At 40.8% G+C, this 13,171-nt stretch overlaps 1 protein-coding gene across 1 annotated transcript in view; it reads left to right on the plus strand.

The window, feature by feature from the left end:
* Positions 1 to 3,640: 3,640 nt before the first annotated feature.
* The window catches only part of FAM19A4 (family with sequence similarity 19 (chemokine (C-C motif)-like), member A4), a 50,309-nt gene continuing 40,778 nt past the window's right edge, over positions 3,641 to 13,171 (plus strand). The window contains exons 1-2 of the mRNA XM_010291276.1: positions 3,641 to 3,720; positions 6,857 to 6,972. Of these exons, the coding sequence (XP_010289578.1) occupies positions 3,641 to 3,720; positions 6,857 to 6,972 (196 nt within the window). The remainder of the gene's footprint in view (positions 3,721 to 6,856; positions 6,973 to 13,171) is intronic.

A 13,171-nucleotide genomic window follows, 5' to 3' on the forward strand; every position in this document is an offset into this window, starting at 1 on the left:
GTCCCGTGTGCCTCCACATGCGCTTTAGCACCAACAAAAATAATGTTACTGCACAGGGATAAAACGATTTCTCCACGGGCGGCCCTAAAACTGCTGTGGGCTGCCAGGCCGGGCCGAGGAGTGTCACTTTTCAGGCGTCGTCCCTCCCCTGAGGGGCCCTCCTGGCTGTGGGCCTAGGGCAAACTGCTCCTGTGGGATAAAGGGGCCTCTGGAGGGATATTGCTAAATATGCGATGTTGCTAAATATGCTATATGTCCCATTTATGGTCGTGCAGCCCTGAAATGGGCGGTCTGTGTTAGTTAACTGGTGTGTAACAGGTAGAACTGGCCTTGTTCCCTTTTGCTCTTTTCTTCATTTTTGTCTCTTATTTCCCCTCAAACTCAAATGGCGGCGCTTTTCGAATGCATGTAGTGACCAGACTAGCTCTTCTTATTTGTTTTTCTCTTCTAAGAAAGTGCAGGTGTTGCTCTGTTTTCTCTCAGTTCTTTATTCGGTGGGACATAGGAGTTTAAAGGGCTGACGGCGGGGTTAAACCCTCAGGCTGGTGAATTGCCCTCTGAAGTGTGCGGAGTCCATACTTGCTTCCTTCTTACCAATTGCTTCACAGAAAAGGAGTCATTTAAGGGATGCGTGATCTTTATTTTAAGTGAGGAATTATTGAGAATGGAGAAATTAAGGCCTTTTAAATATTTAATGGACAGAGGTTTTCTAAATTATTTAATAGCTTATTATAAAAGATGGCATAAAATGGTTTAGTAATTTATCCTTTACAGAAAGTAGCTGTGAGAAGTGTTTTACAACATGTAAATATTGGTAATAATTTAAAATGCTATCTTATTCCATCTGTCAAAGGAATTATACAGTGCCCATACAGTTTTCAAATAACTTTAGACCTTTATTGTTTCTGTTCTTGAAACTCTTCTTTGGCATAGGAAAATGCTATTTATACCCATTTTACCCAAGCGCAGAGGCACAGAGACAGGCTGTGCTGGGTCTGAGGCGCTGCAGATCTGACTGTTGAAATTCCTGTTGGATACCAGAGCCCACAGTCTTTGTTTGGGCTCCTGGATGCCCTAAATACTGACACGGGAGGGTTGTGTGGCTTGAAGTGGGGTCTGGGGCAACTAAGGTGCAAAGCAGGAGTTGTTCGTGGCCAGCCCATGAGTAAATACTGAGAGCAGAGCCCTTCTCCGCTCCCTCTTCCTCCTTTTCTTTGCTATAGCTTTTCTTGAGGTGGTGGTGGGGGTTCAGTTTCCTCCTGGCTAGAGCTCGTTGTATAAAAATGACCCCTTCCTCAGATTGTTTTCCTTGGGTAACTTCTGTTCATATCCCCCTTGTGTAAATTAACCCTGCTGCATGGAAGTCAAGGACTTCATCTACAAAATTCCAGTTGTTGTCAGATGTATCGGCGCCTCTTGGGAGGTGACGCTGATTTTTATTTCGTTTCAAGCGGCGCAGGGTTTGCTCGCGGGTGGCCAGTGGGAGGGCTGGTGCCCACTCGTGGGAGCAGCTGCCCTCGCAGGCCAGACTGCCACAGCAGAGCTCCTGGCGCAGGAGGTCAGGAGCGATTCGCTTGTTTGCGCAGCCTGCAAATAAGCATCTCTGCTTTCCAAAGTAACGCTGCGCCCTAAGATGAGGCAGGGACCAGCATTAAAACCACCGATCACAAAACAGGCACAAAACACAGTTTCACCATGAGAAGCCTGGAATTCCTTTTTTATTATTATATTATTTTTATTCCGTTATTAACCAGGTGAGCCTCTTGCTTCGGTTCTGATCTGTCTCCTTTACTGACATAAAACAGCTGAATCTCAGACTTAAGATTGCGATGTATGAGTTTGCCTTACACTCCCCTCAAACAACCCTGTTTTTTTAAGAAATATCGCTGCCTGGAAGGCATCAGAAAGCCCCAAGATACGCTGGTGGCTGTATAATTTGCTGCTTTTGCTGTATCCATTTAATTGGAACGAGTTAGAATAATCAGTACCTCCTTGTCTTTTACCTATGTTTAACGTGTGTTTAACGTGTTTACAGAGCAGGTTACACTAAAGTTAGTATTTACCAGCATCTACACAGTTTTTTTTTTTGTCTGTAATAAAAATTATGGAACAGATAAGCACTAAACCCCAAGTTAGTATATTGCAATATTGATTTCTACAAAAGCACTGTAAGAATATATTTATCTATCTGTCCTATTATGAAATGGGTAAAAATGTACTACACTACCATTTCAGTCATTCAATACTATATCGAAAAGCCTGTTTGTTAGCGTGCCTCAAAAGGCCTATAGAGAAAAAGCAGATTTTTTTTTTAATTTTATGTGTATTTGTGGATGAAAGGATTAATACGGGATGGTAATGCTTTGTCTTAAGACATCTCTTTGCCTACATTTTATTTTGATTAGAACTGCTGTGTTGTGATTTTGGCTTGCTCTGAAACTCTCCACATTGGAAAGGAAAGACAGAGTAAAATGTGATTAATTATAGATTGCTGGCCTGGTACCTCTGTAATTCCAGCAATTACTCTATTTTCTCATGGCGTTCTGAACAGAAGTGAGCTGAGTGTATTGAGCCAGGGGCTTTCCTGTCCTAAGCTTCTGAAAGGTGTCTGCCTATGTGCTTTTATGACCCCAGAGATGCTTTGCCCTCCAATGTGATAGTGTAATTTCGTGTTTCTTAAAAGCAACTTTCTAATTGATCAAAGGAAGAGTGAAATGAAAAGAGTGGTGGAAGAAGATGAGAAAAGGTTATTGTGCTCACTCTGTAGGTGAAGACCACATTATTATTGCTCTCACAAATTGCACTGCGTCGTGTTTTCAATAGCAGAAGGTCAAGTTGAGCCCAGGGATAGAAGTGAGAGAACAAATATAAACAATAAAAGCAAAGAGACTCAAATGTCTATGAAATTGAGTGTTTGAGCTCATTATTCTGTGGAATGTGTGTCAGTACTGCTGCAGAAATGTCTCCACATAGTGATTTCACAGTGTAGCTTCTGGGTATAGGTGGGTTGGGTGTGAGATGTGATGCTGGAAGCAAGTGGAGACAAAAGCATTACAGAGGGTGCTGTAATGCATTGATCACACAGACACGATCCTATGGATGTGACCCTACAGACCCTCCGCTTCTGAGGCATCCTGACTCCAAGGGCCTTGGCCAAATCTTTTTGAAGACAACAAAAGATTTTTCCACCTGTCTTTAATAATCTCTTGTTCACAATGTTGAAAGTTTCAAGAAATCATGTGGAATCTGTTTGCGCTATGATGGTGTTTTAGACCTTACAGCTTTCTTAGCGGTTAGGTGGCGAGAGCACTCATGGTTATAAGGATACAGGGAGCTGTGCACATTATATTTGTAATCCCTAGTATAGCGAACTCTGCCTTTAGTTAATGTAGTGACATTTCAGAGCTGCCTTATCGCAATTTCTCTGTGTTCTTGGAAACAAGTGAAAAGAGCAATATGACTGCTGCCTTTTGCCTTGGATTGCACTGTAGATGGCACTGTAAAACAATGTTTTTTATAACGAAGATCTATTTCACAGCACCATTCCAGACATTAATTGCAGTGTAATATGGCTTTCTTTTTAGGTCCCCAAAGAGAAGGAAAAACTCTGAAATGCAGAAAGGCTTATTTGCTGCCACAAATGGGAATCTGGAATAACTATGAAAAACACACTGAAATAATTGTGTTTGACTGGAACAAAATTCTTGCAAAGTCCCCAAGGTAAGAACACTTTTTATCTTTCAAATGACACTGAAGATTTGCTGTTCTGGTTAGCAACAATATCCACTTGAATTCAACAGAGAATGAAGGCTTGACATTTCTGAAAGCGGCAGCCCACTGATGCTGAAGGGCTCAGCAGCCCTTGCTGCACCTGTCTGCCAAATTTCATTTTTTCCCTGCCTTTTTAAAGATCCTCTTGTATTTCTTTATATTAGTGGGCTGATGACTTGTGTCCTGTCTACCTGCAAGGCAGACTAAAGCCTGCAAATGTTGTATCATTTTAATGGTACTGGATGCTTTTAGCAGCCTTTCAGTTTGGATATAACTAAGTTGATGCCTTGTAGTGATACACTTATTCCTGGACTTGAATATACTTACAAAGGGGTAAGGTTACCCTGTTAACTTGATGAAACCTGGTTTCACATTCCCTGTCTAACATCAGGGCCATGGCTTCAAAAGAGTCAAACTCATAATCTGGGAAAGCTTTTGTAATTAGGTCGGCTCACAACATTTCCGCTGAGACCAGTGTTGCTCCTGCACTGGGAATGGTGGGAACACCTGGGTTCACTTACCTGCTGAAATAGCAGCTGTTGAGCATGTGGTGCATGATTTGGGGCTAAATACCTGTCCCCTCCATCAACTCATACCAGAAAGGTCATGCTCAAAATGTCTGATCTGTGGTATTGAATTCCAAGGGTTAAATCCTGCTTTCAGTCACACCTCAGGAAACCTGAAGGAAGGTCCTTGTCCTCATTATGATACTACAGAGTGACACCAGAGTTGGGATCTCCACTGATACTTGGATCAGATTCCTGTGTTTGCATTTAGGGCAACAGAGGGATGGTATTGCAAGATGAGCAGATGATGACAACTTCCTATTTAGTGGTAACTGGTGCATGAGGGTAACTGGTGCAAGCTGTGTGTTTCTCATGGAGAGAGCAAGAAATCTGTGGCTAAATTCAGCTCTCTCCTCAAGAAAATGAAGTTCAGTTACCTGGGGAAATTTGGGTGACTAAAACCTGAAATGGTAAGTTGATTTCAGAGCTTACTGGCCAGTTTTCTTAGGCTAATATTGGATCAACAGCAATAATAACATTTGTGCTGGTTTCACAGTAACTCAATCCCATTAACTGCAGTAGCATTATGTGGTTCAGCTGGGTGCAAGAGGTCAATTAGGTCCATGCTTATTACCTGAAGTGGAGCTGCTCTGAATTAGCCTGGGAATGCTCCATGAGAGGATACTTGTAGAGTAGGAAGGACCAGTGACGTTTTTATATTCTGGGCTTGATCCATGCTTGTGGAAGACTCCTATACACTTCCGCAAAAGAGCCTTAGTGTGTTTCTTCTGGTACTGGTTCATTTGCATTCTGGGTGGCAACATATTGGGCTCGAAACAGAGCACCTTCCTAAAGCCAGGAAAGGTACCTTTTTGCCAAATTTGTCCTTAAAATGCGGCTTCTTTACATGTAATTTTTTTTTTCTTAGACATGGTGAGTTATTTTTTAGCATATTTGTGTAGCTTTTTAAAAAAGTTTGTAAGCTGGAGTAAAGTCTACAAGGACAGATGAAGGTGCTGGGGTTTTACCAATGTATTTTTTTTTTTTCTCAAGTGTAAAATAGTGTTTGTTGCTAAAATATATTTACATACAACAGGCTTTTAGTCTCTTAACTTTTCATATTAATAAGTGCATTTGTGACTTGTTTGGGCTTTATCAACATTCCCATTCAGACACAATGAGAGAACAAAATTATTTTGTGACGTGGGAAAGGGAAAATTATGCAAGCACTTTTAAATGAGAAAACACGGCATCTAGTTTGGTTTCATGTGTAGATGGTTATCAAATTTAAAACAGGATCCAAGTGCTTCACCTGGCTTTGACAGTAGAGCTGTCTAAGGCATAGATTGGTTTTGTTTGTTTTAAACTGTCAGTCTATTCAGTGTTTGAATATTGGATTAGCTGGATAGTCTTAGGTATTTTAAAGATACACAAATAAACACATTATTTAGAAAATACTTGGAAGAATCAAAAGTGGAATCTGCAGGTGAAAGAAGATCCCAAAGGACTTTTTGGTGCAAATAAACATGCTTATCATAGGCTTGCCCAAATCCCAGCCTGCTGATTAACTGCAGACTAAAGTCAGTGCTATAAAATCGTTATTTATTTCAATTTATGCAAATCTATAAATTGCCTTTAATTAATTTGATGTATTCCTGCTTACAGCATTTGCTGAAAGTGTGGAACATTGTATCTAAGGGTTCAACTGCATAATGCCCATTTATGTATCACACAAGTAATAAATCATCATAACTGAGTTTAAGAAAATGATTAGATTGCCTTTCTATATGATGGATAACATAACATAAGCTATTGAGGGATTTAATTGTAGATATTTGCAGCAAAATTACTGAGGATTTGTGGTCTTAGTTCTAACACTAACATGAATAAGACTAACAACATCCACCTTCTTTAGAACAACTGTTTTCTGAAATGCAGTTTCTAACACTCTGGCAGAGCAGTGAGTCCTAGCATATCTGACTGAGGTGCTGGTTTCATGAGTGTTTAACCCTCAGCAAACTCATTGATGTCCAGGAAAGCTAGCAGATGTTTTGTGCTTTCAGGGTGGCAACTGGGAGATCCAGCCAGTTCATGTGCATGGCTACATGGGAGCTGATAGCTTTAGCAAATATGTCCTGAGAAGTATTAAGTAAAAAGGACATTTTTATGTGAGGTTTCCATGATTTTGAGGCAGGTGCGGTTTAAAAATAGTAGCACAGCTTATAAATATTTATATTTAAATTCGAGTGTGTATGGATCTTAATAAAAAACCCAAAACAAACCCAACCCCTTATCTCGGGTTCATAGAAATGTATTGCACTTATAACATGTTGTTATAAATATCTGCTTGTGGGTAATACGATGTGCGATAGCCGTTACATTGCTTCTAATTATAGAAGCTGCTTAACAAAGAATTGATCCCAACTAAACCATGCATACGGTTTTGTCGGTGTTGCCTTGTAATAAACCATATTAGTTATTCTTTAGCATCTTTTCAGCTTTTCCTTCCCCATGTAATTTTTTTGTTATTCCCTACTCACATTGTTCTTTCACTCAACTGCTTCCTTTTCTGCCTCTAGGATGAGATTCTGTGCCAAATCAATGCTTCTATCTGACTGGCTCTTTCTGGTCTATGTGTTAATGGTCTGCTGTAAATTGTTGTCCGCCTCTAGCCACCATCCCCGGGGGCACACAGGTAGGAGCTTTTAAACTCATTATGTGCTACTGAGACCAATTAATACCACTTGCAGAATGTTAGAGGCCACTTCTTAGCAATGGATAATTGATGAGGCTGTTGACAACATGTGTAATGGGTGCAATGGGTTAAAAATACAACAACAAGAAGAAATGAGTTATTGTAAATGTTCATGTTTTTCTCTCTAGTAATCTTATATACTGAAGATAGTAATCTTATATACTGAAGATAGAAGACAGGTTTTGGAGTGACTTCATGACTGCTAGGACTTTGGGATTTGTTTGTGTCCTTTTGCTTTATCCTTATCCAAAGATACTCTGAAATGTATCTTTATCTTCTCCCTCTTAATCCAGTTGTTATCAGGAGACTTTACAACAGTATCATCGGCTTTGGTGGGCAATAGATCAAAGTCCTCAGACTTATGTTAGTCAGTTCTTTCACTAAGTAACACAAATACAGAACTGTGGTTTAGTTCAGCTTGTGGTATGCTCCTTTTCCTAACCTGCACAGTGAGACAAACAGAAAGATGTTGTGTTTAAGAGGATTCACTGTAGTAGGGTATACCTCCCAGGCACAATGTAGTATCTTGTTATGAATGACAGAAATAGATCAGAAGAAGCTGGGTTAGCTTCAAGAAGAGATACCAGACTGGATCTTTGAAGCAATATCTTTGTGCTAGGACTATGCATACACATCAGTTTGAAAGCAGAAAGAAGTATAGATATAGTAATGCTAGTGCAAAGATGTGAGTGCAAGTCCTAAAACTGGATAGCTGAGTTAGTCCTGTGTCACCTTTGATCTCAGAAGAAACAGGTAAGTTAAAATACCACCTGTGAGCTCTGCTTTTTAGGAGAGGTCAAAAGCCTGGCTGCAACATCATGATGAGATGGCTGCATTCTCAGTACCACTTCATGCTGGCTTGGGGATTTCTGCAAGTTTTGCTATTTGTGATGTAGTCTCATTCTAAAATTAGGTGTAATGCCTTAAATCCATGTGTAATATTCTTAGCTCTGAGCCAGACTCTTGTGGGTCCAGGTCTAATGTTAGCATTCACTTCAGCTCAGTGCTAGGAAGTGGGTATGCATTTCTTAGAAGTTCCATCCTCCAGATGAGACAGCTTATTGATTTCTTTCCTAGCTGCTTCTGGTGATTGTCTAGGTAGGATCTGAAGGCTCCTCTTGTGCTTACCAAATCTCTTCAGTCCTGGCAAGCAGGACTGACTATGACCTGCATATAGCTGCTGTGTCTATCTACGTGCTCAGAACACATCAGCAGTGTGTGTACCGAAGACCTACACAAACCACGTCCTTGCCTTACCCCATCACCAGCTCTGCATTCCCTGGTGCTGTCTAGCACTCATGTGTTTGCCATAAAATGCAGTCACAGGTTACGGAAAATAACTGACATGTCACAGTAAAAGCCCATAATGTGATTCCAGTGAATGTAGTGTTAGAGGATGATCCGTATTACCATTTTGCAGGTAGCTGTTATGGAAACTAGTTGAATCACTTCACTGAGGAAGGGGGTCTATGCACAACAACAGGTTAATTAGGCCCTCTTGACCTTTCCTGTAAACAGCTGCTGCTTAGCAGAGCATTTCAGAGCTGACTACACAGCAAAACCTGGAGAACAGCCTTCTGCAGCTTTTGTCATTCAGGGAAGTCTTGTCAAAAGAAATGTTATTTTTGTCTTCTAAAGATGCACTTTGCATGTGTAGCTAAGGGAAATACCTGTAATAAGGCAGTAGTGATCCAGTGTTGTGTGCTCATATGATGAACACTTGTTATGTGCTATGTAAATTATGACAATCTTTTTAACATAACATTTCAGAATGCTTGACTGCATACTTTTAATTGACACCAAGAATTCTTTCCCCCCATAACAAAGAGGTACGGTAAAACACGATCAAGCTGCTCAACTGTTCAGCAGATTTGCGTACAGTACTTTCTCTGGTAGGCTAAAGAAAGCTTCTGTTCTTCATGAATAGTTTGGTCAGATTATGGAGCTCTTTTTCAAACAGACACCCTTGAAGCTGGAGCCTTAATGTACCTTTTTAGACTATGGTGTTATGTTCTTCTCCAGACATGAGCTTCTCTTTTGTGTACACTGTAGTGACCCCCATCCCACTTTATGATTCCATGTAGCAGATGAAACAGTCACCCCATTTTTGATTCTCCGGCTCTCCTTGTCTGACATATGGCACCGTAGAGCGTTTAGAGGGCTTGGGGGGGGCTCTCCTCAAGGGGTCTGCATTTCCCAGCTTCATCTTATCTTTGCTGTTTGATACAACACCTAGATTGACCTTCTAATGTATGATCAGATCTGTGATGGAATCTGATGTATGAACAAGACAACGCCTTGTTTTTCAGAAAAGCAAATAATTTAGAGCTTTTAGCGTAGCCTGTTTTGTGGAAAGCAAATAATTAGTCTCATTTATTTAATACAGATTAGTGTGTTCTTGGATGGCAATTGAGAGAAAATTTTTGCAATCAATAAACAATGTTAACATTTTTCGAAGTAAAATGTCCCAAAGCACATTAGAGGGATGAATTCAAGTTTTGGGTTTGGCAAAGGTTTTGTCCTGTATCAAGCAGCTGTAACCTGACAGGTACGTACTGAGGTGGGAAGTACATGCTGTTTATGAGGCATGAGGTGCCTAGCCTGGGATGCTTTAGGAGGAGCTGTTTTTTAAGAACATGCTGTGTCTGCTCCTGAAAATTGCTGTGTTTCAAGCTATGTACTTGACATCACTAGTCACTTTTGGAAAAAATGCTTACTCATTAAAGCTAAGAAAGTTTATTAACCAAGAACAGACAATAGAATTTAAGATGAAAAGTGGGGATTGACTTTTTTTCTTTTCAAAATACTGCTGTTTTTAGGGAGCCTAATCTGGGAAAAGACAATTATTGACTTTGGTCATGTTAGATGGTGCCTGAAAGAATGCCATTTGACAGCTGTCCTTGCAATATTCAGACAGGAACAGAGACTAGATCTTCAAGGACCTTTAAGGACCCAATAACCATCCTGTTTCTGAAAAGTGGGAGAGAATGCCATTGAGCAATCCCTTTGACAAAAAGGGCCTCTTCACTGTAATAAAGTGTGAGACAGACCTGGTGCTTTCTTTTGTTCTGCAAAATATTCACCACCATCAAATAACTGTTAGTGGAGAAAGAGACTGTTCAATCTAGCAACCAGTCCTGCCATTGCTTTGAAGCAGTTTGGATCTTGAGCCCAGCTTGGAGACCGCAGCCTATTTTTCATTCGAATACTGTAATTGCTTTGACTGGCAGAGTTAACTAGGCAAAAGGTAGAGAAGGAATGTTCCTTCTCATTACCATTAGGTCACTGTAGATGCTGCTTATGCAAATTATTTCAGCAGGCTTGCTGTAATTCTATGTAGAGAAGGCTCTTCAGAATATTCATCTGACTCTGTTGCTCTGAATTACTTTTCTGAAGAGTTTGTCTTTTGCACTGACAATAGCTGAGGGAAGCATAAGCACTGACCTTACTATAGCTATTTGAAATTGGACAGTATTTCAGGCTCCCAGAGTACCTAACTGATACTGATATAACTATCAATTCCATGCTGTGCTGAATAAAGCAACATACATTTAGTACCAGAAAAGATTTGTTTTCACCTTGCTGCTATAAGTCAGGATCCACAAATGAGGAAGCATTGAAAAGACACTTCCTCGGGTCACCTCACGTAGAGACTGGACTTGCAGACCATGAATTGATATAGGCAGCTGAGCAGTTTCTGTCATGAATTAGCAGTGCAGCTTGGCTTTTTTGAGGCTGCTGTGTTTTATTTTTATGTGATGATGCTCACCTGAAATGCTTCCAGCCTCCTTCTGCTTGCTGAAGGGTCTAGATTTTTGGAAAGCCTATTATTATTAACATATATTTAATAAACATCTGGAGCTTAGAGCAGGGCCAAATTTGTCTCTGAATTGTCTTACTCAGTTCATGTTTTCTCTTTTCTTTGTGATTTCAAGTGAAGACTTCACTGTTAACCCTAATGGTTTGCTTGCTTACTGTACCTGCAGGATGATGCAGATCATAGGGGTAAATCAGTGTGTTGGAGTGCACTGGGGCAGCTTGGTCTTTTAGCCAACTGGAGGCATAAATAGCAACTTCTTTTCATGGAGTTTATTCCTTGTTGCACTGCAGACAGTTTAATTTACAGGGTTATCAGAGGTTAAATGGGAGAAGTCTTGTTAAAACATGGCAATGGCAAGTCGAATATGCATGACCGTAGAGATTGGGAAGTGGGTTCATGATAGAATTATCACCAGCCTCAGGTCTTGTAAACCCTACATCTTAGGGTAAAAAGCTTAGTGAAATCCAGCTGAAAATATGCGATTGGCTGCCTGGCATCTTAGATGTGATCTCCAGTAACCAGGATGTGGTCCTAGCTGGTTTTCAAAAGACCAGTGATTTCCATCACATGGAAAATGTGAAAGAGAAGCTTCTTTTGTAGGCTCTGCTGAGCAGGGCCTGAACTGGGACTTGAGATTATTTTCTGGGACTCCATGAGTGTTCTCCTTAGTTTTCTTCTGGTTGGTTCTTGAACAGGGAGAGACAGATGTATGGAGAGGCTCAGTTTGTGTAGGAGCAATGCAGCAGTGTGCTTGACCCAGAAGACAAAGGGCCTTCTTGCTGCTGCTCCCTTTCTGCCCTTGCTATTGGTCAGGGATTAAGCAGTCTTTTCAGAATGCGTCTGTCTCTTCTTTTTTGTACTTTTTTTGGTTGCTCTCTGAAGAGGTGCTGGACTAACCTACCAGTGGGATGGTTAAAGTCACTTGTTTGTCACAGAAAGAGACCTCCTGTCATTTGGTAGTGGCAAGTATTATACGAAACAAAGATGTACCCTTGATGGACAGCAAACCAGATCAGCTGAAGGCAGTACAGAGGGTATGCAATGAACTAGATGTTTAATAATTATTTTCTGTGTCCCAAACAGCAAAGAGAAGCCAGTACCCTGGAGGAGTGGAAGGATCCTTCCCCCGCCCCAACCTAGTGACCACTAACACATCGAGAAACTACATGCTTCATTGCTCTCCATTAGGTAGGGATAGAGGAATAGCAGCCTATGATAGGTAAAACCTTGATGAGTTGTCAGTGTGGAGTGCGTTATCAGTAAAGCAGGCAGTAGGTGAAGAAGAAATGAATGACACAGTTCATCTGAAGGACGAATAAGGGGTTCAGTGATGCTGTTGGACTGGACTCAGGGCTGAGTGGCAGGTGGGCATAAATGACACTGGGGACATCCAAGCAGAACGTTGCTCCTTTATGCACAAAATAGCAATTTATGTACTGAGGCATGTATCAGATGATGTTTTGGTCTTCAGGACCCCCTGAGTCTGCTTTTTGTTTTTTAACTCTGAATGTGAAATGTCACTGTCAGGTGGAATTCAGACCTATTAATACCTCTTGATCATGCTTTTGGTTTCAGGTGGTCTGATAGCAGACTGGATTGTTCCACATCAGTTGCAGGTTTTCACAACTTTAAGGACTTTGTGGGCAGAATCATGTCCTCCTAGGAGTCAGAGGAAGAAATCCTCCCTTTACACAGGCTCTAGGACTTCATCTACTTAAGTGAATTGTGTTTCTGCAAAATGCAGCTTTGTATTAGAAATATTGCTGCTTTCAAGGAAAAAGGGAAAAAACAGGATTCTGGTTCTCCTCTTCTTTTTGGGTTGAAGCATCATTCTTCCTAGCGGTGCTGGTGTGTTGCCTCGGGCACGGATCCCAGTTCCACCAGAGGGCCCTGCAAGGCTGCCAGAGGGGCTCCAGCGCACAGCCGCAGACAGGCGCTGCACTTGCTTTCTCCTGATTTAGATCATAAGTGTGCATTTTACTAATTAGAATTATGAGTCCTATTGTATTTCAACAGGTCAGACATGGTTAATGTGCAATAAGCTTTAGCCCTTTGTTCTATTTAGCTCGTTTTATGTCTTAATGTTTTATTCAGTGTGTTATTTATGTGTTTTACTATCCAGCTTCTAAATATAGCATAGCTATAATATACAGCCCTGGCTGTAGTCTCTTCAAGTAAAAAGGTAGGGAAAACAATTCAGTTGAGCAATAGGTTCCCTTTAAGACAAAAAGGAGCAGAGTTTGCTGCAGAAAGTTTGCCAGTATATTTAATTTTGAAAAGAAAAAAGAGGAAGAAATACTTCTTCTTTTCCTTTCTTTT

This window comes from Phaethon lepturus, unplaced genomic scaffold (genome assembly GCF_000687285.1).
Source record: "Phaethon lepturus isolate BGI_N335 unplaced genomic scaffold, ASM68728v1 scaffold13967, whole genome shotgun sequence".
NCBI lineage: Eukaryota > Metazoa > Chordata > Aves > Phaethontiformes > Phaethontidae > Phaethon > Phaethon lepturus.